The sequence below is a fragment of the Barbatula barbatula genome, assembly GCF_947034865.1.
Source record: "Barbatula barbatula genome assembly, chromosome: 2".
Classification (NCBI taxonomy): domain Eukaryota; kingdom Metazoa; phylum Chordata; class Actinopteri; order Cypriniformes; family Nemacheilidae; genus Barbatula; species Barbatula barbatula.
Genome location: NC_136767.1, coordinates 14,963,063 through 14,990,358, shown reverse-complemented (window position 1 = coordinate 14,990,358; position 27,296 = coordinate 14,963,063). Strand labels below are relative to the sequence as shown.

The following is a 27,296-nucleotide window of genomic DNA, read 5'->3' as shown; positions in this document are numbered from 1 at the left end:
ACTGGTGCCGTTGTGCTGTGGCTGCCGTCGCATCATCCAAGTGGATGCTGCACACTGGTGGTGGTTGAGGAGAGACCGCTCATATGATTGTAAAGCGCACACACACATTCACAATATCCGCAACATAACTTAAGTTTTCAAGTCCTTTTGTGGCAGCACAATGGCAAAGTGGCTTACTGTAGCAGAGACCCTGGATCTGTTTCTTGAAATTGGATGTTTGTTTCTGCAAATAAGTGATTACTTTTTCCTACTTTGCATTTTCCTTATATCAAGGTTAGATTTGTATGTAAGCATATGGCATCTTTGCACAGTCGTACCCAACAGTTTTTTTAATTCAATCAAAATTTAACTTTTAATTCAAATCTAGAACTAAATATGTTTGTTACAACTTTGGTTTATAGATTAGTAGAGCAGAGTAGTACTGTCTTTGTTATGACATGTAATTGCTATTTTGATAATATCAGATGTCACTAAAAATAAAAATGGGGTGTTTTCATTGTATTTAAATTAGTAGAATGAAGATTTTTATAAAAATATTTTTTAAGTGAATTTTAGGTAAAAACATTAAAAATGATTATTTTGTATTTACATTGATAGTTAAATTAATTGCTACTTTAAGTCCATCAGATCACAAAGTGTCCAAATTTGTCCAGCAGATTAGTGCAATTGTAATAAACACTACTTGAGGGTTAAGTGTGATGTCTGATGAATAATTTCAAGTCCAGTGATACACGGATTTATATCAGAGGTGCAATTTATTTATACAAATAAATGCAAAGTACAAATGATACAAGAAACTATAATACTGAGAGAAAGCGGAATGCACAAAATGAGATGCATTTAAAATTGTTGACACAATGATGATATGTGCTAAAATGTTTTTTGTGTGCATGATGTTATTTCAGCATACCATGATCTACTTTTTTAAGTAAAAACAGAAGTGCAAAAATAGATAAAACAGATGAATAACATAATGACCGTGCTCAAACAGTTAATTGTTTAAAAATTCCCTGCATTCATTTATATTTGCAACCGGGCATCTATTTGCCCACAGTGGAGCTAAACATCAACTGCTCGCTGCACTAGCTGATAAAAAAAGATAAAAAACTGTGGGCAAAGTGAATTTTTCAAAGTGTACATGTGCAATCTGAAGAACATTAATGGCCTGTGTCTAAATATGATGAGAGACTATTGTCTTTTGAGGGCTTTTAATGTCTAATACACTTTTTTTTATATTTTACGAACCTAGTTGTCATTCCAAAACCTTTAATATGAAGAATATATAAGATATCTTGGACATTGCTGGTAACCAAACAACACTGGACCTCATTGACTTCTATTTTATGGACACAAAACACCTGATACAATTTTTTAAATATCTTGTTTTGTGTTGCACAGAAAAAAGTCATAGGCAGGTTTGGAATGACATGAGGTTGAATAACGAATGAGCCACTGCATTGAAATGATATTATACTATACTGTCGAATCAGAAAACATTTATTTTGTGTTTGTGTAGATGGAGAAGCAAATAAGTTACTTTGAAAATTACATTCACTGGCCAGACTGCAGTGGGACATTTAAATAAAAATATAAGACAAGTGCTGTACTACAACAAATCTAACTTAAAATGTGTCAAATGTCTGTGTCTGTATGAATACATTGCTTTTGCCTTTCAATGTAGAAAATAGTGCACCGTTGTTGACATTCAGTTGTTCATACACAAAATATTTTTTTATCCAAACTGTTCATTTTTTTAAATAATCTCAAATGTTTCTCTTTTTTACATAAATGACTATTATTATATATTTTTTAAATATCTGGTGCCTTAAATTCATTACTAAAAACCCAATATCCAATATGCTTCACAAAAATAAAGACAAAAATCAATTCATCAAATCACAGGCAAAATATAAATAAAACAAAGTTAAATGTATCTTAACAAAAAATTTAATTCAACAAGGAAATACAATGATTCAAAAAAATGAAAGTCAAAATGAAAGTCAAAATAAGGCAAAGCAGAGACTCTGGTGAGGCTGAGGTGGGTAAACAGCCACGAAAATAGCTGCTTATGAAATTAAGCTGCATTGCAACTAATATAAAACATAATACTCAACTAAATACCTTTGATCTCGAATGTAGGAAAAACCATATAAAATAATGGTGTGAACTAAACTCACCTAAACCATCCAAGAAGTGCATTCGCTGAAGTTGCATGTGCCACTCAAAGAATGGTTATAATGTTCACCTTCTCTGTGCTTGTATTTCACCCTTCAATTTTGTGAAGGGATGGGGGGGGGTCGAGGGCAATAATAATTAACGTCTCTACAATTACAACGGTAGTAACAAAGAAATAATTAAACCAGAGCTTTTTTTGTCCCAAATGGTCCTGCCATCTTGCACACTTGCATGCCCACCAAATGCAAGCCACTCCACCCTGTTCTGTTCCCCCCTCAAACTTGATGGTTGTTGAACTTATTTTTAGTGTCATTTGATAAGCATCCCTGCTTGCACCGAGACATCCCACTGACCCAGCCACTGGTCATTGTCTATACCACTTCCCGTCAAAGCCGGCACGCTTTGTCAGATTTCGACTCGAATATCCATTTTGCATCTGAAGTAGCGTATCGAAAGTGACTGGATCGTTCGAGCCTTTTTCTTCAGCTGCCGCCCCCTTCCTCCCCCACAGTGTCTCCGCTTGCGCTGACATCACTCGCGATCGTCGCCGTGACAGCGCGTTGAAGAAATCTAAAATAAATATCTATTGCTCGCCATTCTGTGTGCGAATAGAGGGGGGAGTACGACGTGGATAATTTCTGGAAATGAACAATACTTATCCGTCCGTCGACCCTTTCGGTTCGATCTTTCGAGTGTTTTGAATGAGGGCACAGATGAAGAACTCTTTCATTTCTATTGATGCGAGTGTAGGTCATTTCACGTCTAACCTGATGTAAAATATAAAGCTCTTAGAAAAGTTCACATACTGCGGCTGCTACTGCTACCAAAGTTTGATACTCCTGTGCCAAAAGCTAATACGGGGCAAAACTTTGGAGAGCTGTGAGCAGACAGCAGTATTTATGTCTAAAAATCTTAAACCAATGGACACGTTTATGAATTTTGAAGGTCTATGCATTAGTGAGCACAGAACAGACTGCCAAATATGTGGGGACGAGGCATCAGCCACCAGAGGGAAATGTGTCCCTTAAAACCTTGCCAGAGCACTTTGGTCACAGGGTGTCTTGCGGTGCAATAACGCTCTATTAATTTCTCTGCTCAGTTCTCGCATTGATACAAAGGTGTCTTCATGAACTAAAGGGCAAAGTCTTACTGCTTCCAATACCTTAGGGCATACTGTCTACAATTTGTCATGCGTGTGCGCTTCTCAGTGTTAAAATGACAAGATCTCCAGTCAAAGAAACCCCGCTAGGCATCCGACAATAGTGGGCATGGAGAGATTTTCGTGAAGAGACATTGCCAAGAGGCAAAGTACTTCTGCTCTCTGCGAGACTACTGGGATTAATTCTACTTCCCAGCCAATGGCAAAGAGCCTTATCTTATTCTGCTTTTTTGAAATAGCCTCCGTCTGTGTCCATAAGATTAGTTATTTTCCACAGAAGGCACAATATGGTCAAAGTATAAAAAAACTCTTCTTTACTGTGTATACAGTAACCAGATCCACTGTAAAATCGGAACATTTTAATTTAATTCAATCCTCTTCTTATTTTCAGTAGCTGGGGGGATACCATATTATACTTATTTAAGTTTTGGAAAGCTAAGACTATGCAAAACGGGTTCCCTTTGTGCATCAGTCTGAAGCAGGATACTTTAAAGTGGCAGAAGACAAGCTATGTCATCCAGAGGAAAAGATGCTTTTTCTGTTGGCTTGTCCGCTTTTTGGAAGAGAAATATTTTGGAGACTGGCAACTGTCATCTATTGACGCTGTATCCGGCTGAAATTTATACACCTTCCCTGTAAGACAAAGAAAAGGCCAGAAGAAGGTAAATTAATTTATTCATTTGAACAATATTTTTCAGCAATAAAATCACTTATAATAATAATGATAGTGATATTAATAATCACAACAACAATAATAACAATAATTGTTGTTGTTTTTGTCATTATTATTGTTATTATAATTATTATGTGAGGCAAAACCATTACCTCATCAATATTATTATATGTTTATTCATATTTGTGTAATTATTTGTAAATATTGTTATTATTATTATTATCAGTGAGCCAGAACCATTTCCTCACAAATACGAATAACATATCACTGTTTATACAGTACAGCACCCTGATTATACACTTTCATTTATTTTAATTTAATATACTGCGGAGACAAACACATTACTGACATTAAATTCAAAAGCTCTCATAAGGCCTGTTTGGTTCCCAAAAAAGCCACACGAATTTATGTAAGAATTCATATAAAAACGTGAATAACTAAGTAAATCATCAAAATGTTGTGCTAACTCTGTGACTTTCACACTGCTTTAATGTGTGTGTTAGCGTGGCTCTTGTAAACAGCTCTGTAGCTCTAGTACACACATTACCGACTGCTGGGGAAACTGGGAGCACTGGCACCAAGAGGGAGCTCTCGCCTAGCATATTACCAACCACGTGACACAAAAATACACACAGACAGCCAAACACACACAATTACGCATGGTCCGCAATTGATTAATGTTGCATTAAAACCAAATCACAGAGAGTGAAAATATTTTCCCAACACGTGAGTGCCTGTAACAATCAATTAAAACATATTAGGTTTCTAACTACACTGAATCACTTGCCCTACTTTCAAGTCACAATTGGCATTGCATATTGGAAGAAGCCCAAGGACTTCCTATAATATCCAGGAATAAGGGGCTTTACATTGTCCCTGCATTGTAAGCCAAGCGAGGCGCACCCTCTGCGATAGATCTCACTCCGTCAACAAATAAGGCGCATCAGATGCTGTTTTGGCCGTGACTGATATTGTGGCTAAGTTTACTGGATTTTACAGGCTTTGAAGTAGGAACTCTGAAAAGCTGTCTGGCTTCTCCGCAACGGCTCTGATAAGTCTGTCGTAAGATTCGTCCAGGTGCTGATCAATACGGTCATACGCAGACTCACTGGTAGACCTACACCACCGTTCAAAAGTTTAGGGTCAGATGACTGCATTGTTTTTTATGATCTCAAAAACTTAACTCTGAATTTGTATAATAGTTAAATAGACTTGCACAGAACATTAATTTCTTCATACAAACATTATTTTGTGAAAAATTGTGAAATAGCTTATAGTGAAGAATAAGCAAACAAATAATAAGAGCCCAGATTAGGGGGAACTCAAATATCTGGTTGATAAATTGTAAAAGGTGTATTTTTTACAAATTGTAGGCAAATTCTTGTGTGAAGATGCTCAAATCAAAGGCAAATGTAAGATATACGATATGTATGAATATAATATATCTAAGGTTTCTACATTTTTATCATTCCATTTGTGTTATTCCATATTTTTGATGAGTACTATTATTCTAAAATGTGTAAAAAAAGAAATAATTATGACCCTAAACTGTTAAATGGTAGTGTGTTTTAACTCCATTCTGGGCAGGATGCATGGACTTGGCATTGGACACACTGGAGACAGGCAGAGCCGACTTGTGCCCCAAGAAAAGTAGAAAAACTGTTTTAAAGGGGAGGTATTCACAAATTGTGCATTTTGTACTGGTTCGTCTTCAGATGTTCTACATTTTTTAAATTAACGTCATGTTCTAAATTTAAACTTTTGTTTAAAGTTTATATACTGTAAAAAATCCCGTTCAAAAAATGAAATTTTCTATCAGCTGGTGCGCCAGAAAAAAAGCCGTAATAAAAATTGAGCAAAATTACACTGTTTCTTTTTTTCTTGTAAATTTGCTGTCTTTTTCTGTCATTTCGACCATATTTTAAAATACATGAAAAATCTGTCAAAAGCTGTATAGTTTAGTACATTTACAGTTCTTTTGAAATCATACATGGAAAATTTGTGATGCATTTTTTTCTCACTGTGTGTGGAAGAACAATAGGCCTACTGATACAACAGCGAGTATGGGCAAATATTAAACAACCACAGTAAAACAGTTTATTAATATAAAAGTAGGATTAATTAAACCCCACAGAGTTTAATAGAACCTGGCAAAAAACTTGTGTCTGATCTGACTGAACAGAGATTTCTCATGCCACCCTTAATAGATCACACAGGCTCAGTTTAGAAAGAGCTTCGCCTCCGTAACCCAGTACAGATGCTACAGTCAAACTTAGACAGTCTGTTAGGGACCACCATTACCCCACCACCTCAACTTTTCGGAGCCATCTCCAAACCGCACCCGTCCGATGGCCACCAGACTTCACAGAACGAAATCTGCTACTCTGATTTGGCTGTGTGCTTGGGCACCTGTCCAAAGAAGGAATCTGCATGTGTTTTTGCATCTAATCATCTACTAGCCGCTCTCTGGAACAGCTTGCTTTCCCAAACCCAAGAACCCCCAGAGGAGCAGTCTTCCACTTTTAGTTCTTTAAACTAGTGAAATCCAGGACTTCACTAGGACATCAGCCCATGTCCTTCTCAAAACCATCCCAAGCAAATAAAAGCTGGGTGCAGATACTGTATGATTTGTCATGGAGGTATTTTGATCAAATGGAATTTACTTAACTTAGTCCAGTGGTTCACAAAGGCCCCTTTTGTGTAAAATGCATTGCTTTGCTGCCCCCCCAAATAAAGCCTTATAATCTAAAACTTAGAATTTTCATAACATTTTTAGTTATACAATGCTGGAACATCAATTCTTTTGGTTATTGGTGTTATTTTTCTGATGTTTGGTTGCATTAAATCTATGATAGATTTCTATATTGCCACAAGATCTGGGGTCACCCCAGGGGACCACAGCCCCCAGTTTAAGAACCACGGACTTAGTCATAATAAAGCTGTTATCATCTATAACGTAAAAACTAGATATTACAATTCAAAGTGTGCAATCATGTTAAATTGCAGTGAAGATAAAGGTATTACTTTTTTTTATTGCAATCTTTCTTTTGTCCATGCCTTTGGCCAAAACCATGTTGACACGGCACAGAATAAGGTCTAGCATTAAAAGCCCTTTCCACACACTGAACATATTAGAAGTTCAAAATAGGACAGGAAGTGCAGCTGCAAACAGGCCTAGGGAAATTGCCAGAATGTGAGCAATCCTGCACTCTAGAGCTGGCCCCCACTATCTCCACACCCATGGTCCACATAAGGCCCACATAGCACCGCCATCTGGTCTGGTGGAGATTCAGAACCAAGCCAAGAGAGCCTAAAATCTAACGCCTGCTGACAACTTGGATAAATGTTCCAGTCATTAAAAAGTGATATAGGCTCTGGAACAGCGAATACATTAAACGCTTCAAGAAAAGGCTCTTGATTTTGTGGTTTCTAAACTGTATAGCTTTGTCGCTGGGGAATCAAAACCGATCCTCTGATAAAAAGCGATTAAATTTGAAAAAAGCGTAACCGCATGGGTCTTAAAGGCTCCGGAGGATGTAATAATGCTCCGCCCGCAGCTTGCTTTGAAAGAGAGAGTTGGTTTTGACAGCGTGGTGGTGATCCCTGTAATTTAAGTCCACAGTCACAATAAACCACAATGTCTTTCAGAGGCGCATCCGCACCGTAATTTACAAGGGTATAAAACACCCCCTCCTGCTGACACAATATTTATACAGCGAGTCCCACTGGCTCAAATCAAGTCTTCTGGGTAAATAAAGTGGCATATGATCAGCAATCAAGGGATGATGACTGCCGGATTGACCCGGGAGACAGCGGGAGAGTGATGAGTTTTAATCTCCAGACGCCAGTAAAACATCCTACGCTGGCAGTGGGTGTCATGATGTTTACAAATTGGTCATTACTGCCCCGCATTTTTGGGAAAACATTAAAGGCAAAGTTGATGATAAAAAAAACTACCCAGCCCATTAAGCTCTTACAGATACATTTTAATGCCTACAGGTTGATTTCAGTAAGCACAGTGAATTGCAGTGTACTTTAGAGTTCTGTATATTAAACCTCAAGTACATAATACGACATACCATTAGTCTGGCTGAATTTGAAGGCAGCTGCTCTTTCACTAGAGATGTATCACATACAAGAACCAATGAGAATCAATGTGCAGCCATATTCAATCTTATAGCTGGGCTGTGTTTACATTACATATGTGACATATTGATCACTAAATTAACAAAATAATTATCATTTTTTTTCAAATAAGTATTGTTTCACTTCAAAAGACAAGACATTAGCTATAATGAATTGAAAAACTAAATACACTACACTACAGTGGGGAAATATACTACAGTTAACTATAGACTATACTATACAGTATTTCTATGTGGGCAATACATTAATAGTCTTTTCTTTCATTAAATTCTTTAATTTAATTATTAATTAACGTCATTATTTTATTGTATTTAATTACTAGTTTTTCTTGATCCGTGATCTCCAAACTGCATTTTTCAGACTTTCTTTTCTGCCTTAAGCTGCCAATAATTATATCATTCGTATTATGGGATTGGTGGCATATAAATGCTACATGTATCTGATGTGAAACCCACAGTATTAGCTAGATTGATAAATGAGGCCCCTGCTGTTTTTCTGAAATAAGTGTAAGGACTACCGTTCACCTGTGGGGGCAGCATTTAAAAGCAGATTAGGGCCAGAATTCCAACAAAACTGTTTTGAATGTGTATCTGTAACGGCATGTAACTCGTCGTATAACATAAGACAGAAACAATCATAATTCATAGATTTGTGAGTCTTTTTGAAAGCTTATTGTGAATATGTTGCATTTTTTATATTATGTGTTATAAGCAAGGACAATGCATATGAAGATTAGTGATGTATTCTCTGTTTATTGTCTTTGTATTATTTCACGGTCTTTCAATCACATTCGGTTTAGACTGCAAGTTCACAACTCAGCAAAGACATAGTTCCCTTCGCCCTGCTTCTGTGGCTTGAGTATGTACTGGAGCAGCATTTACAATGGTGGAACAATGCAGACCTTAATAAACTACAGGATCAAAAGTTTAAATGTTAAACAAAAACCATTTGGTTCCGATATGTATTATTTGGAACCCTGATTGAGGCAGATCCTTGATTCCCAACCCTTCTTGAATCTTGTGTCTTTAAGACCCATAAAAACGCATTAAGGAGTCAAGAGCTGATTTTTACTCTAGGGAGCCCAAGATGAAATCAAGTTTACATGACAAAGCTTGGCTTAGCAGCATGGTCACCAGAAAAGTCGTTTCCTGTGAAAGTGGCTTAAGCAAAGCTGCACTACACGTGCAGATGTTTTCTGCTGCCTGTTCTGTCTTTCTTTTGCCGTGTTTGTCAGTATAAGTGCACATCATTGCCAGCTAACAGCTCTGGGCACCGTCCCCTGGTTGTTTGAGAGAAAATGCCAGTCATTTTGGCGGAGCGCAGGCGCTCACAGACGGCACAGGCAGGCACAGATGGCACTAATGGACAAGCAGAATCCAACAGAGGGAACGAGAACGAGCCTCTGAGGAGAGCTATTCCAAATAGCAGCAGTTAAAGCCAGGTCCTGCTCGGCTCTAGCAAGGTTACCGCTGCAATGTTTCATAAAGAATTTAAAGTGATAAAATAATCAAAAGGGGGAGAGCAATCTGTTTGGCAGGATGCCATGGAATCAGATGGGAAGGAAAACATTCTTAGATAAATACATGTTCCAGTGTACCCAAACTACATCCGATCTAACACGCCATTTTCGTAATATTTACAGTGTTTCTAGGTAGTGTGTATATTTTTTATAACAGTGCTGTTGTTTTAAAAGTTTTGCTGGTTGTGGTGTCATTTCATTTGAGGCGAAATAATAAGCCAAGCCTACAGAAAATTCATCGCTGAAACCTTGGATCTCCAAATTCACTGTTGTCCAGAAAATTTCAAAAGCACTGTACTTTTTAAATGGCTAAATACTGTGTTGTCAAGTTGACAAGTACTTTTTAATACTTTATATTGGTTAGATATTTGCAAAACCCGGTGACAAACTTAAAGGGTGAGTAATAATAAAGATTTATGACAAAATAAATGAAAATCACAAAATATAGAGATACAAGGTTTCCGAGGGACAACAGCGATTTTTTCCTTTATTAAAATTAATTTACATTAGATCGAAATGATCTGTTTCATACGTATGTGAATTCTATTTGTTTTGAGGCATTTAAATATATCTTAAAATATTTATTTAATACTAGTCAAAATAAGTGCATTTTCAATATCGGTCAGTGTTCTGAATTTGGGAAATAGAAAGTGTGGGGGTCTTTTGGCGAGCCTGGATGATAATCATTTTAATGAGCTTGGCGACCTACAAGTCTGAATTTAAAAGTCTGCAAATATGATATTGCTTATGTGGCATAAAAATCCAATTCACACATGGCAGTTATAGAGCTGCAATTGGAACCAAAATCAGATGCTAATGCAGATGAGGATTAAATTGCTGGGCAAAGCAGAGAAATATTACATAATCCAAATTATATACATTAAAATAATAAAATCAGGCATATTGTGTTCAAATATTGAAAATGACACATATACAGCGTTTTGTGTGACTGACAGGAGCAGAGGATCAGAGACACACTTTTAGTCCTTGTGTTTCATCACCAAGCCCCACAAGCCATACAAAACTCCTCAGTCCTTTGCTTGCACGACCATTTCCCCTCTACATCTCCTCAGAGAAACCTCACGACATTGCAAATGAGCATCCAAACAGAGCCATAGGGCTCATCTGTACTTTTTCATTTCTGGCCCGTCTCTACAGTCTCAGCTGGCCTGCAGTCAGGCCCCTAGACATGATAAACATTCAGCTGCAAACATAAGCTCATGTACGGTCTCGCAATCCAAGAAAAAGCGCAATAACTAAAGCCACACAAACACGGGAAACTGCTGCTTAGAAAGGGACTGCGCAAAAAGCAGAGTAACATCTAAGTGCGTGTTATGCGAGCCAGCCTTTCCCCTTAGACTTGTTTCCCCCTTTTTGCTTTCACCCGCATGGTGTCGGGTGGGGTCACGTGAGATCTGGGCCAGGAAGAGATGGGCGGCATGCGACATGAGCGGCGGTAATTGGACAGAGCTGTCAAGATGGAGCAGCGCTGTGTCCGCATGAGATTCCTGCCATTTGGAGGCGACCACACACACGTGCCAGGGCGCCTACCATCCCGTGGGGTGGCGTGCATTAAAAATAGTGATGAGGCTAATGTGTGCGGAATTGTTTCAGGCAACCTGCCCACAAAAGGGTCGATGGGTGACCTGTCAGAAGAGCTGTAATGTAAAGGAAATATGAAGAGTTTGGTTCCAAAATAATATAACTCAGTTCTAAACATTTTTCAAAAATCACGTTTTTTAAGATGTTATCATGTTTTTATTGTGTTAGTTAGTTAGTTTATTTTTTGGTTATTATGGCTTAAATCAAAACAAACCGACATGATAAAATTTAAAACATGGTTTTTGAAAGTTCTCATTTTGGAACCGAACTCTTCATATACAGCTTAAAAAACGATTCATAGTATGACAATCCGGTAGACTCGGACATGTGTGTTATGAACTTGTCTTACTATATAGTAAATGGATGCCAAGAACTGTTTGGCTACAAGCATTCTTCCAAATATCTTTTTCTGTGTTCATCAGAAGAGAACAAAGAAATGTATGCAGATTTGGAACAACTCGAAGGTGAGTAAATGAAGACAGAATTTCCAGTTCCTTTAGGATGAGAAATAAAAATAAAAATGCCCCCATATACGGTAAAAAATATATATACACTTAAAAAAGTTTTGAAACAGTCGAGTCTGCACATATTCTCTTTCGTTTTAATTTATGACCCCATGATGCTTTTACGAGCAACGTCCCCTCATTATTTAATGCAAAATTTTCAGCTTTAAATTACAGTAGAGAAAAGGTTTATTTATGTGGCGCTATAAAGCACGGGAGTGTAAATACATACTGGCTGCACATCCTGCTATATTCAGTAGTAACCCTGGCGATAAACCATCTTGTTATGTCTACTGGGGAAAATATGCTTATCAAGCCCCATGGTAATGTAAGCAGTAAATAACTTGATCATTGCACGGCAACAGTGAAAATCTCACAGCATGTACCAGCTTCAGGCCACACTACATTACGAATAAACACTGTACACGTTTGTGTGTTTTAGATTTTTTTCTACACCACAACTGTGAGAACTAGGTTAATGTGACCTAAGTTGGTCAGACAACAGACTGGTCAGGGGGAGAACAAACATGTACACAAATATACATATTAAAGCATCACACCAGTACTATAAATGGAGATGTGCGCGGTAATTTTTTCATAAATACATGAAATTTGCGTTCCTTTTTGAGTACAAGAATTTCACTCCAAAAGACAATCAACATAGCTGCCATCTTATAACTACAGCCAATAATCTCTATGTAAAACCGTAAATAATCCCATTCAGCCAGTCAGAGCTATCTGATCACCATTGTTCAAAACATGTCAACCAGTGACCTTCCCTCTAGCGTCTACTCCAGCCTCCCACGGTGAACAGACAACAGTCACTACATCACACCTTACACATCTCCCTATATGCAGACCTTTTCTTGATCTTTTCATCATGTTCCATTCACTCATTTCTAAAAACCAGCTACATTCCCATTGCAGTAAATGTTAAAAGGTTCATTGTTTAACAGTCTTTTTACGACAGTTCCAAAACAATTTACAGAATTCACACTATAGACCATTTCAGAGAAAACAAATTATTCTGTATGTATAACAAAAAGGCAACATGGAAATGTATAATTTGGCAATCTCAACAAGTGAGATTCAGACAGAAAAGGGATATTTTGATCTGAGGAGTCTATAAAGATAAGAAACTTGAATGTCTCCGCTCCCGCTGTATCAGAAGGAGGAGTGTCTGTATTCAGCTATGCAGATGTAATTATAATGAGATGCCTGTTCAGGCTGGACTTATTGTGACTGCTTGTCTCTATCCGTTTCTCTCCTGCAATCACTGTCCTTGGCAATAGCATTGATCCGTTTCGCAGTAACTTTGCCTAAATGTGGTCTGCAAATGCTGTTCGGTCCAATAAGGGCATATGACAATTGGGTAAGGTAAGAAGGTGCCTTTAGCTTTGACAGAATTTGAGAGTGTGTAAGCTTCTGCATAAGGCTCTGTGCAGGAGTGTGAGTATCTGAGGTGGGTAGGGGGGGCTTGACTATTAAATGGAGGCTGACAGGGAGTAATTATTCTAATGCGCTGCTTTGCAGCGTTGCTGGGTTAAGGTGTCAGCTGCGAGTCATTAGGCCTGACAAGCGCTGGGTAGCGACGAGACAGCTGTCTCCCTCCCAGGTGGGCTGACCCAAACCACAGCCATCGTGCTAACCGGGCCACCGTCAGGGTGCCCGTTAGAACCGGTCAGTCCAGCTCTGGTACTTTACATGCTGTCTCTTCAGAGAAAATAGTTTCATCATGTTGGAAGCTCAAAACTATATTTACAAATGACTTATTGTAGTAAGTAGTGCTGCTGTTGTTATTTTAACCACTTTTAGAATAAAAATAATAGTTTATTATTATCACAATTTATTTGATCATAAACTTTATTATATTAAATAAACTCACAGACTTATTAATGAAAAGTTTAACTAAATTCTAAAAGAGACAAAACAGTGACAGATAACAAAGTGGAAATGTTCATGAAAAATTGATGGAACTTTACATGTTTGTCTTACACAATTACTGCATGACTTTTCTGCATGAAACAAATTTTGGCTTACATTTCCATCTATATTTTTAAAAGATGTATTTTAGAAACAGTTTAAAATTGAATGTATGATAGAATAAGCCACATTTTGCATTTTCTCAGTCCATCACTCCGCATTGACATTCCCGAAGTAAGACAATTCCATGTTAATAAATTTTCCATTTTAAGCTAATTGTAGTAATCTTAACAAATTCCAATGTTTGATTTTAAGAGCATATATAGCTTTAGATTGCTACTTGGTGTTGACAATACCCTGAAAGTGATAGCTTTATTGAGCCTTCTTGTTTTTCATGCAGTTGGGTCGGAATGATTTCCTAACAAACTAATAAATGTCTGGTGAAAATCTCTCAGTAATGTGAAGAAGTTATTACTCACATGCAGACTAAGTGAACACAGCCATGATCTCAACAAATTGTGCCCCATGATTTCACTGGGCCCAAAACCAGAAAACATACAAGACCTTCTGCTTCGAATCAGTGTGGAGTCCAAGCACACACACACACAGTCTCCTGTCCAGAATTACTTTGTTCAATAGAAAATTACATCTAACCATCATATGAGATCACCACATGTCATTGGTGATTTCATCCCTTAAACACATCCATCGCATGAAAATAAATACCCTTCAAAAATCTGCTGACCATAGTTTTATGCCATGGTGACATGACCTAAGATGTGTTTAATTCTTCATAATATTGTATATTATGGTAGGGAATTATCTGCAGCCATTACAGTATGTGGGGGGATATAATGAGCAGCATACTTGGCAACGCTGATCCCTACTGTGTTTGTTTTGGACAAATACAGAGAACGGATGGGTAAAATACTCAAAAGTTCTTGGGGTACTAGGAAATTCTAGCGGCTTCCACTATGAAAGGGTTTGGGCCATCTGATGGGTTAAAACTATTAAGACCGCAAGAGGAGTTCTGCATCTGTGCACACAAAAATCAGGATTCAGAACTACTTTTGTTGCATTTGTTTTGAGACCCACAGATACATATCCAGATGATTGTGATCAAAACAAAAGAAGGTAAACAACGCCATTTCTCAAAGATTTGATCTCTTTATGTCTAAATCTGTACATCTACTCTGATGACAAACCCAGAGTCTTTTGTTCTAATTGATATGATGATAAATGGTGTGATATATGGTACAGAATGACCTATAACTCATTAAGGTTGACAACACCATTAAAGATACTATGTTATATTATAAACTGTTCTAATGATCTATGATGATGATAAATGTTATATGGATTGTGATTCACATTCCTTCAATGGAGACTGGTGAGCACAAGTTTCAACCCAGAAAAAAAAGCAGAACTTTATCTAGTTTCGTTTTTTCCTCCGAGAGGCTGTTTGACTGACAGTAAGGAACAAATGCATAAATGAATAAACCAATTTTTTCAACAGCTGCACGATAATTGTCACATCTGTGTCCTTTCTTCCAATCAATTATGTACCACAAGTTGTACTTTATTTATGGCCGATTCAGGCTCTGGTGATGAAATGTTAAAGACACTATACGGATGCCAAACTTGCCATCTTAAAAAATACATCTGCTCAAAATTACATGCTACATCAGATCTGCAAGAAAGTGACTTTGTGCCCACATTGAGGGACCACGAGTTTTATCTATAATACCACGTGATTCAAGTTCTTGAGGGAAATTCTGGGGTGCTGTTTTGTAGCGTTTAGCCAAATGTTGTGTTTGGGTGGTGGCAAAAATCAAGCCAGGCTGTTTAAATCCTGCTTTTAAAACAAGCTTTTATCAGCACAATTAATCAAGGTTTAATAAAGATTAGAAATTAATTTAATATTGTTTGGGCCATTGATTTAAAATAAAGAGACATTCCAGATTTGCATATTAAAACTTATTAGCATTATCACAGTGTTGAAATCTTGTGCGTGGTATTCAGAATACGAAAACGTGCAGCTACAAATGGAAATTTACTCCGTACAGAAAATAGAGATTGCACCGTTTTTGCAGAATATAAAATAGTTATTTTCTTAAGGTGTAAAAGATTACAATGTGAAAGTAAGCATTTTAAAAGTGATTTTCATTTCAGTTTAATAGAGTTATTGAATAGTTTCAAGTATACAGTAACAGAATATTTGTAAAAAGTGATTTTAATTTACTCATTTCATAACAATGGTCAAATTCAAATGAAAAATGAGGTCATTTAAATATCCTAAAGAAAAAAACAAGCACTAGATCTACCTAAATTGCCTTTCGAACAGTCGTGCGCTGTACTCATCACTTTAAATATTCTAATTGATCAGACGAGGGAAGGAGTGAATTACAATACATTACCGATTCCCTGTATGATTTCCATAGGTCTGTCACACTTAAGGAGAAAAATCAATGCGACAAGGCAGCCCAGGGAATGTCTGACACTAACAGTAATGCTGTTTAATTAAAGCCACGATTCCAGCTCTCATTGCAATGGGGCTTTGATTTTAATAGACGATGAAGAAATGGTCTGCACGCTGACGCGACCACGTTTGTATCCAGTCGGCCAAGGGAAAAAAAACACACACAGACACGCGCGCACGCACAAACTCGGCAGGACATCAACTCGGATTGAATCAGGAGGTTAAGGCGAAGTACACAGAAGCTTGCGCCGTGTTAAACAGTCTGCTAGAGGGGGCAGGTACCAGCCCACCCAGCTAATCAGCACAATGTGCTCAGATCCAGGCAGAAAAGAGATTTCTGAGCACATGCCTCTATCACGTAGACGCTTGACCTCAATATGGTAAAAAATTAGAATGCAAATGTAGAAGACGGAGAAAATATGATTGTTAATGGATTGCATTTTGTTAAATCAAGCGCTCAATCTAAAGCAGAAAGTGCCATTTCACTGTAAGTCCAGTAAAGCCATGCTGGAGCGCTTATAAGAGGGATTGAAGGCATAAAGAGATCAAATATAAAAGCAAAAAGAAAACAAAGGCTCTGGTAAAAAATCTACTGATAAGCATTTTTATACAGTGCATAAATGGAAATCATAAATCTGTGCTGCTAAGGATTACAAAATGATGCTAATAGCAATTTAATAGCGGTTAATGTTCTGGAGACAATAGCTGGAACCACATCAAATAAGGAAAACGCTATCCATCAACATTTGCGGAAGTGTTAGTCCGTCCCCAAACCCATCTTGTGTGTACACTGCTCCAACCCAAGAGCTCTGACATGCACTCCATACCCCCCACTTTCTAGTTCCCAGTACCACCCTCCCAACCAGCTCACTGGGGTCCCCAACCTAATCCTGTTACCAGGAGGTCTGGCTGTTTGAAGAGGCTCACAGATTAACACGGCAGACATCGCTGAGTTTACAACCAGCCACATGGACATCTGCCCTACTTTCTGCAATTCACATCCCAAAAAACAGACAGACCTGGTTCAAAAGAGCAAGGGGCCATTTCGTGAAATCATCAAGCCAGTCATTGTTAAAGCTGTCATTTCTCCTCTGCAGCCGGTGGGGTCTAACTAAACTGTCAGCCTTCTACTTAATGCTTGTTAAGGGTAACAGGCCAGTGTCCTGATAGCATTAATGAGGACCAGAAAAAAAGGCAAAAGCACCGTTTCAACATGTACACCAATTGTCACAACAAAACCAATCGCACACCAAAACACATCAGAAAATTATAGCGATGTAAAGCCTTAAAGCAGACGGTGAAAGAGTCATAGTTCTATAAATATGTTAATGTTTCGTTTGGCGGTCAGCCCTCTGCTTCCATAAACAAGCGCTTTACTTTGCTTTATTATTTGTGACGCTCTGATTTAATTCCAATTACCCCATTAATTAGAAATCTCCTGGCCTCTGATCTAGGGTATGTTTCAACTTAATAACATTTGCCAGTGTTTTTTTGTACCAGTGCGTGCTTGTGTCTGTTTGCAGAATATAAAAAGCGTTTTTTTTCTAGAGACGAAACTATGAGCTGCATTCTTTTCATCACAAAGCATTCTGTGATATCACAATCAGAGACGATCTTAACTGATGATCACAAAACTATTAGGAACTATTTTCCTAATTTGTCAATTTTCTTGAGATGTGAAAGCAAAATTAACTTTTTACTAAATCAGCACATTGATTATACAAAATGTGCATAACAATGCTTAAATGTGCGTAGATGACAACAGTACAGTAGGCGGCATGACAAAAATATTCTTATCAGGTTTTGTATCATTAAAAATGCAATTGCTATTTTAAACAAATAGTACTGCCTATTTTTTTAATCTAGTAATTAAAAAGAGTTTACCCTGATGTTGTTTACAAATTTTGCGAAATATCTCATGTCTGGAAGTCAATTTTCCTAATTTCCCCAATGTTGTTTGGTTACTAGTATTCTTCAAAAGATCTTATTTTGTGTCCCATTAAAGAAAGAAAGAACACAATAACGAAGGAATGTCTTTAAACACAATATCAAACAAGAATGTCATTGTTAGGTGTCAAATATGTAAAGATTATATAATGTAGCATAATCCCTACCAATTGACATTTCTATTTTAAGACAGTATTCAAGTCAAATCTCCCGGCTCTATTTACCAAAGGAAATTAAATTGAAATTGAAATATCACAAATTTAAACCGTGGTGCTTTTTCCTGCTGCCAAGCAAACGGCAATTCCGATGGCTTTTGTATGGCTAAACTGTTCAGCGCATCTCAGTGTGCCTCATTAGGCAGTTGTCCCTCACTAAAGCCAGACTCACTTCATACTGGCCTAGCTAGTGCATTAGAAACTACTCGCTCTCTTGGCTCCCCGGCTAAAACACAAACAGTTCGGGGTCTGCCGCTCACCAGCCTAATCCAGTCATGAGACTGGGCTGTTGAACACTACTGCGGCTAAGCCCGGCCATGTGTGCCTACGACCTAAGGGAGCCGGCCCGCCAGCCTTGTCCCTTAATCCCACACAGACACATTCTCTTTTTTTGTCTTTACTCGTTCCCTCTCTTCTCCATGCCAGCGATGCCTCCCTCTCCTGCCTTCTTCAAGAACCGTCCCCACCGAGCCGCCCGCTCGCGGTCTCTTAATTAAAAAGCTCCCACTGCTCTGTTTATGTGACCGATGACTGTTAAATTAAGATGCTGTCACACTGGGCCACGACGGTACATTTTTATTTATTTTTCCGCTCCGCCGTGAGCGTAAGGCCTCGGGACCGCGAGCTGACATGTTTTCTTTGTCTGAGGTCGGAATTTACACCATTTAAAAATACACTAGCTCATTACAGCACTGCCCGAAGGAGGCAAGCAGTCTGCATGGGCTAATAAGGTACGTGTTATACGGAGGCTGATTTTAATAGGGTGTAATGTATGCATAGGCTTCGCTAAAGTGACATTATCCGTCTTGAACAATGGGCCAGAGTGCTTTCTGGGGGTGCTATTTGTGCTGTACGATGTGTGCGCGTGCGAGACCGTGTCACACATTGAGGTTTTCTCGTTTATGAAACATCGAATTGTTTGGCCTGACCAAGTTAGTGTTGGAAAGAGGAAAATAAGGGTTGAATTCCAACAAAAAATACTATTACGGTCAAACCAGGATTTCTATAATCACCATCAGTTATCATCATTACCCCCATACCTCCCCCAGAAGACTTCAGTTTGGGAACAAATAGACTATGCAGACTGGAAAAACAAAACCTTTTCAAAAGACTCCGTCTTGACTTTGCCTTTGCGTGGCATCTCGCTGGGGTTAATATATGTTAATGTATCATTTAAAAAGGTGCTTATTAGTGTGTTTTGCCGACTGCCGCTTTGTAAAATGACACAGATTCCTGCTGAGACAGTTAGTTAGAGGGAGAGAAGAGAGGGATAGGGACGGGCAGGCATTCAAAAGAGCCCCCGCCAGTAATGGGCCAGCCCTTGACGCGCTGCCACCTTCTCTACCTGCCGTCCCCTGATGCTTTTTCCGGAAACTTGACGGCAGATGTTGCAGCGCTAAGCTGGCTCTGAAGTGCCTCTACGGTTCCCCGGTCTCCCTAACAACACAGTCAAACCACATTAGATCTCTTTATTTGTGCCCCAGGCAAGTTCGGCAGTGCAGCTGTGTCCACCCTCCGCTTTACCTTTGGTGTTGGAGCCCCTCAGGCGGTAAATGGGAGAGCAGAAAGTATTCAGGCTGTCTTGAAAAAACTACATCTGCTGACAATCCAGCAGTCTGGCTGTGAGTGGGGTGGGGGGTGGTTAAGGTGGGAGGGACCGGAGGGTCTCAGAGCTGAACAGATGTCTGCGACAACCTGCTTCCTTACACCTGTACGAGTCCTCGTAACCCCACGGATCCGGCGCTGAAAAATTCATGACCCCGGAGGGTTCCTGTCGGGCATCAAAGCCCCCTCTCTCAAGCCGAGCTTGCACAGCCCACCTTGGCTCTGACGAGGGACTCCTCAGGCTTTGATAGCTCATGCCTGCACCCAGTGCACTTGATCAAGGGCTTGGAAGTCTGCACAATCGAGCTGTGGTCTGACTGAAGTGTGCCAGGGACCCGCTCAGAGGCTTCCAGACCCTCCTCTCAGACGAATTCAGAGTTACAAAGGTTTTAACGGCGTCTTTGAAGAAAGTAAAACAGAACCATTGGCTCAAGCGTGACTGGGATGTTGTGCTAGCACAGATGCGGCAAAGAGTTCCTCAAGATCTAACATACGAACATTTGCTAGAAACTGTGTCTCACTTTAGAGACAAATAAAGAGTTTGCTCACTGTCTAAAGTTTGTTTACTTTAGGCAACAACTACTTTTGTCTCAAACGTGGATTATTAATTTGATCAATAAATCAAATAAATAAATATGAATATAAATATTAAAAATAATAACTAAATGTATATAAATAAGGTGTAATGTACAGAGCGAAGAAACTTTCTTTATTCCGCAGAACAAAAAAGATGATATTTAAAAAAATATCAGTTGGTAACCAAACAGCACTGGCCCCAATTCACTTCTATTGTATGGACACAAAACCAATGCAAGTGAAAGGGGGCCAGTTAAAAATATTCTTCAAAATTTCTTCTCTTGTGTTCTGCGGAAGAAAGAAAGTCATGCAGCTTTTAAAGGTAAATGATGACAGAATAAAACATTTTGGGTGAACTATCCCTTTAAAACCGATGGGAAACAGATTTGTTACATTCGTTGCAAACAAGCTAATAAATGTTTAAATTGTAAAATTTATTTTATAATGTTATAAACATTTAAGGCTTTGTGAGGGCTACACAATTCTGTATCTGCACATTACATAAAAATAGGTGTACACACACATCAGTGAGTGCAGTTAAAAAACAGGAAGTCTGTGCAAACAAATTCATGACAGTCATATCCTGTTTTAAATCTTTGCAACTAGGGCTGTTGTCTAACGGTTTTGTCGGAGAGATGATACCCATGCATGCACACACAAAGACACACATTACAGGAAATACTTCCTGGACTATTACAACATACACAAATGTCCTATGCACACTTTTCCGCCCTGGAACGCTGGTATTCGTGATGTGATAAGTCATGTTTGCATAAATTGTTGCATTGAGGTGATGCGGCTGTGGCTTACCTTGTCCGCAGTAGTGGGCCTCATGAGAGAAACTCGGTCATATTGCCGCCGCAGCAGAGCCCACAGTGCTTCAAGGCGGCCCTGTGCAGAAATGAGAAATATTGAGGGCTCAGTTTGGTTTCCTCTTTCCGCTTTCTGCCAGTCGTATTATAGCAGACACATCAAGCATTTATTAATAGATTTATGATTGATTGATTGAAACTCAAAATAAAGAAAGGGAGGCGAATGAGAGATGTTATCTTGTCTCAACACTGGTCACAATGGTAACGGGAAGTGACTCACCCTGATCGGAGTATACCATTTGGATTCATGTTGATTATATGTGGGTGGTGGTGATTTTGGCTTTTTGATCATGGGCTCTTCTGCCTCTTCTGGTATTGACACCACTGCATTCTTAGCCATCTCTAGCCTTGCACCCTCCTCTGTGGACCCTTTCTCTCCCCAACGGACCTATACGGAAAGTAAAATAGAAATTTAAACTTGTCCGGTTGTGAAATGTTGGTGTGGCGTGTTCATAGTAAATGTGTTGACCAACATGTGTGGATACTCTGCTAGAACATCTGTGGTTACGGATTACGGTGTGACTTTTGAGGAAGTGACTTAATACATTTACTTAAAATGACCTTCGAGGGAGTTGGTGAAAAGAAATTGACAAATGGCCAAAAGTGTAAAAAAAGACCAGCTTCCTTTAAGCGGAATTTACAGTAGGTGTTCAAAAGAGACCATTTTGAGGCCAATAAATATGAATCCCAATAAAACTGATTAACATCATATTCTAAGCAATCACATAACATTTAAGGTGAAGCACTGCAGTCATGATCAAAAATAACATATTCTTCACTTTATGAGTGCTCTCTCTCTTGCTATTAATATTCCTCACATATTTTGTGATACCTTACAGCATGAAAACATTAAAGAAGGCTTAATTAAACCTGCACTCCTCAAGCTGTAAGTTAAGACACAACAATCCAGAACAGCTTTTCAACAACGTCCCTGAACATCCCAAGCTGCAACAGCTCTCAATTAATAAAACATTCCTTGCATCGAATATCTCACATGTTCCCATGCATTTTAAGCAAAGCAAAGCAAGCAAGTTGATCTCGGATACACCTTCTCCCCAGGTCCAAAGACAGCTTCAGAAATGGAGATAGGCTGTCTGAACAAACAAAAGCTCTATACCGCCTTGCACGCTCACAGGGAAACGTTAGAGGGAACATTTATTCAAGATTTCTAAAGCATCTTCAGCGATGCTTATGTTTCAGGAGAAAGGATACATGTGACGGATACATTAGCACATTTGATCTAAACCCAGTCAGGTGACAGAATGGAAGTCAGCAAGATGAATTCTTCTAGTAAGAGAGGTTCACAATCCTTCACCGTCAACGTGACTAAAGACAGCGGCACAACACAAAAGCTGAAGTGGCAGGGCCTTGTCACGTCCAAACCATCAGTCAGGGGCTGTGCTACACTTAAGGAGATTTCAATTGAACCTTTCGTAACCTTTCGATAAAGGAAAATAGGATTCTTAAATTTACCAAAATGTATATTGATGTTCTGAAGCCAAAATCTTATTTTGTAATTATGTTTTTTAAAATTAATAATTATAGAAAAAAGGAGACTGACAACTATTTAAAGCAAATCTGCCAGAGCAGACACGATTATTTATGTTTAACCATCTAAACTAGGATTTGCAAATGTAGATGATGATGATGATGATGATAATTAAAACCAAAAACTAATACTAATGAACAATTTAACTACTGTTATGAATGAGATATCATAAATTAGAATCATGTTCTCCAGAATTGTCAAAATCAACCAGAAAGGATGCAAATCACACAGCGCTTTAACAATGAGCAAGGTCAAGAACATGCCAAAGCTGTGTTGGCATCAACATTTTCCAGTCGTGAGTCGGCTGCACATCACCATTTGTACATATTTAAAATGTAATCCCTGTTTTTACCTCCATGCGTTTGATTCCACCAGCACCTCTTCCCCCATAATAAGAAGCGTCCACGGTCGGCCATTTCTTCTTGGGTTCTGTATCGGGCTCTGGCATCTGCATTAATAAATATCAGGAGGGAACAGAAAAATTCAATTTTAGGTATTTGTATGTACTGTATCTTTGAAAATGCACAATTCATCCCAACAAAGTAACATCAAATATAAAACATTATTAAGGTCTCTCATAAAGAAAAAACTGATCTTACAGGTAGTGGTGGTGGAGGAGGTCTTTGAGGAGGTGGGTCTTTAATGACCTGAGAGGAAGAAAGTTAATTTGAAATTAACTCATGGGAATTCATACATTGAAATAAGAAGCTGCCATTGGCACTAATGGAAATTACATGTAATATGTGACAGTTTTCCCAGTTTTCTTGAGCAATCTAAAGATTAGATTCACAACTGAACAACTGGAACCTGGCACCAGCGCAATTGATTATAGAGATCTGCTTGTAAACCAACACTGTAGGCCCCAGGTGCAAAATAAAGAAAGCCCAAAAATCAACTTGTTGACAGGCGCGTCTTTGGGGTGAGCATGGTGGTCCGTTTATCTCTTAATTAATTGGATGAGGTTCAATGCTCCACAGCAATCCCCAATCATAAAGTCCTGAGGAATTAATTAGCTCCAATGAAATGCAGAAGGGAAACTTGGGCTTCTCTCCAGGCTGATCCCCAGTGCAAAGGAGAGGCAAGTTAACAGAATGAGATTCCTTCCTGCAGCACTTTCTGTGACTGTATATCTTCCGCAGAAACATGCAGCTGAATTCAGCAGGTGATTTCCTTCAAAGATAATGTCTTCATCATTATAATGGCCTTGGCAGCCACTGGCTCTGCTGCTTTATTAGTGATGTATCAGGAAAGCCCTTATCAACAAACCTTTCCTAGACCACAAGAAATGCCCAGATAAATATATATTTTCATGTTTTTTCTAAGGGCGTTTCTTTTTGAGCTTTTGTTGTGGAATCCTAGCAGTTAAATGTGAGAAGTTCCAACGTCAATGACCAGTCTCGTTCCCCTTTCATCACCCGATCACTCTCTCTCCTCGCTTTACTGTTCATGCGGTCAATAAAACTGGTGAAAAGGTCAAAAAAGATGATAGGTTAACAAGGCAAACTTTAGGAATGGAATGACTACACCTTCGAATTAAAAAGCTCTGCATAGTCGAACCCCTTAAATTAACACAATAGAACGTTTAAACAATCTAGATAAAACGCCTTGGGTGTAACCGTGTTTCACCTGTCGACCGTGTAACCCCTTCCACTGCAGAATCAACGCAAAATGGAAGTAAGCCTTGTCTCATTAAGTCTGAAGGATGGATACAATGCCATTGCAGGTTAAGCATTTACTAAATTAGTTTTCAGGGAACAAATGTCTTTTAATGATCACATATCATGGTTTGAACAGCTGTTTCATTCACATTAAAGCATACTGACACCATTTCACCAGTGTTACCATTAAAATGATGGAAAATGATCAATTAGAGTTAATTAATTGCTCTTTGACTCATAACTAACTGTCTGCAAATCCAGTCGTCTCCATCCGTGGGGTCCCCCTGTGCCACGATTAACATAACTTTGGACAGAACCTTGCGCTAAAGGATTAGCTTTTTTATTGAGTAATTAAAGATCAGATTTATATTTGTTGGACATATTGTGGGATAAATAAGGCATTACACAAATGACACGCTGGGCTGTTAGGATCTCAAACTACCTGACAGACGGCTGAGGTGTGAGGCAACCTCTCAAACACGGTTCGGACGATGAAGTGCAGATAATTAAATACAAAATGCCAGTATACTAGCCATCTGATACTCGCACGAGAGCCTAAGAACCACCGGCACAGCTGGGGAATCAACCAATCACAGGGGGTGCAACGTCCCCATATGGCTTTCGGGATAATTGTCCAATTGGAGTTTATAATCTGTCCGTTTCACCCCTTCGAACACACTGTTGTGTCAAGCTGTTTCTCAGGCTTAACACAATCATGGACAAGTAGCATGTAGCATATTTGCAAATTAAAATGGTGCATTTCCATTAACACGAAAATTAACCCGTTTGGAGTAAAACAGCAAACAGCAAAAGAATGATCGGAGAGGGGGTGTCTTTGGAACATAAATAAACAGATCCTTTTAAATGAAAATTTGTATAATTTCTACTGTAGTCGATTTTGAAATAATAAAACACTCCAAGTGGTCTTGGGGTGATCTTTCCACGAGTGCCGAAACATTAAACCCTCCTTTTTCTAAGCACTAAAACGTTCAGGACATCTGCATTTAATTTGACGTGCATTTGTCCGAAATGACATATCTGTGAAAAGATATGTGTTTGTGGATGTGTGTGCGTGTTGGGGGGTGCTGGTGCTTCTGTATTTCTCTGATTGCTGAAAACTGGCAAGGCTGAGTTTAAATATTAACAAAGCACACATGGCCCTTCTCTTGTGCCGGGGTCCCTGATGGAGAGGAACAGCAGCTCCTCAACCAAGACAAACAGGGCCGGGTCCAGACATGCTGCAGGGGGTTTACATTTTAATGCCTTTGTTGGTTTTCCAAAATATGCTTCCATCTCATCCTGGATCGGCTCCCACCAGGTTCTCAAAGAGAGGTGGTGCATATCATTTGGTGGTGCTCTGATGCCGATTGCCATAGCGACACTCGCCGGGCTTCTGAATACTAGATATTTTCTGCACCATCTGTATTTACAAGCTCATTAAAGCTGGAAAAGTGTTATTGCTTTTTATTTTAATTATTATTTTAGGCATAGGAGTGTGAGCTGTTCACATTTCTTTACAAAACAAAATGCCTTGGAAGTGTGATTTGTTGGAAATCAAAAGGAGAAATGAAAGTCACAAATCGCAAAATGAATGTTCATTTTTCTGTTCGGTGTAAATGTAAAGTGGTTCCTGGTTTTGTATCACGAACTAAAATAAAAATAAATGTGTAATTTTTTTTTAGTTTGCATAATCATATCATGTAATTTATTCATATTTTTTTTCTGAGAAAGAAACCACATTTTAAATAATAGAATATTGGGATGTTCATTCCATCTTCAATCCCTTTTTAGTCTTAACATAGATTATGTGGGCAAAACAAGGATATGACATTTTACAGGAATATGGCAGATGTGAAAATGTTTTGACACTTACAACCATGCAGCAGAGAGGCCAGAACCACCACATCAGAGCCAAAGTCAACAGCAAAAATAACACCAAGAACACAATGGCCACCACTGTACCGTCCGACTAATGAGAGAGAGAACATTTACAGTTAACTTGAAAGCTGAACAATACAAAAATAAGAACATACTGCATGTAATATTAAATATCATATACAGTTGTCCTGCGAGTAATTCTATTCTTGAAATCTTTTCATTTTTGACTTACACATGAGGAGGATGTGATGGTGAAAGGACTGGTCAGAAATGAAACATTGTTCAAAATGATCAGAACCTCCATTTGTCTGTAGGAAAAGAACACATGAGCAAAATATAACACTGGTCTTGAATAAAGTGCCAAGATAATTGTTGTTAATTGAAATAAAAAATTCACCCTCACCCACAAGCATATAATATAGTTAGAGTCATACAAATTTTTTATTTCATGTTTATAATAGACTTATTAAACGCTGTAACGTAAGGAAGCAAATCAGAACTTACTAAATAGAATAAACTAAATAAAAAACTAAATAAAAACTGTAACAAAAATGAATCTATATCTATTTAAATGAAATAAATGATGCTACATCTCACTGCCAACAGAAAAGCTCAATCTAAGCAGGAGCATTACGTTTTCATTCTGGGTACAAAATTTGTGAGAAGATTCTAACTTATTTACTGAGAAGGAAGTTGAAGGTGGCTTGCAATTAAGGCACTAATGATGAACGGCATTGTAATTTCCATATGTCTATTATGCAGGAGACAATTACCATGGGGCTAATGAGAATCCTCAAGCAGGAAATCGACTGACTGA

General features: G+C 38.5%; 1 protein-coding gene across 1 annotated transcript in view; it reads right to left on the bottom strand.

Annotated features, from left to right (window-relative positions):
* Window positions 1-1,481: 1,481 nt before the first annotated feature.
* antxr2a (ANTXR cell adhesion molecule 2a) overlaps window positions 1,482-27,296 on the bottom strand; it is a 38,112-nt gene continuing 12,297 nt past the window's right edge. Inside the window, exons 11-17 of the mRNA XM_079485921.1 lie at window positions 26,712-26,787; window positions 26,475-26,570; window positions 23,543-23,590; window positions 23,296-23,391; window positions 21,615-21,782; window positions 21,333-21,413; window positions 1,482-3,967 (exon numbers count right to left, since the gene is read on the bottom strand). Coding sequence (XP_079342047.1) covers window positions 3,929-3,967; window positions 21,333-21,413; window positions 21,615-21,782; window positions 23,296-23,391; window positions 23,543-23,590; window positions 26,475-26,570; window positions 26,712-26,787 — 604 coding nt within the window. The 3' untranslated portion in view covers window positions 1,482-3,928. The remainder of the gene's footprint in view (window positions 3,968-21,332; window positions 21,414-21,614; window positions 21,783-23,295; window positions 23,392-23,542; window positions 23,591-26,474; window positions 26,571-26,711; window positions 26,788-27,296) is intronic.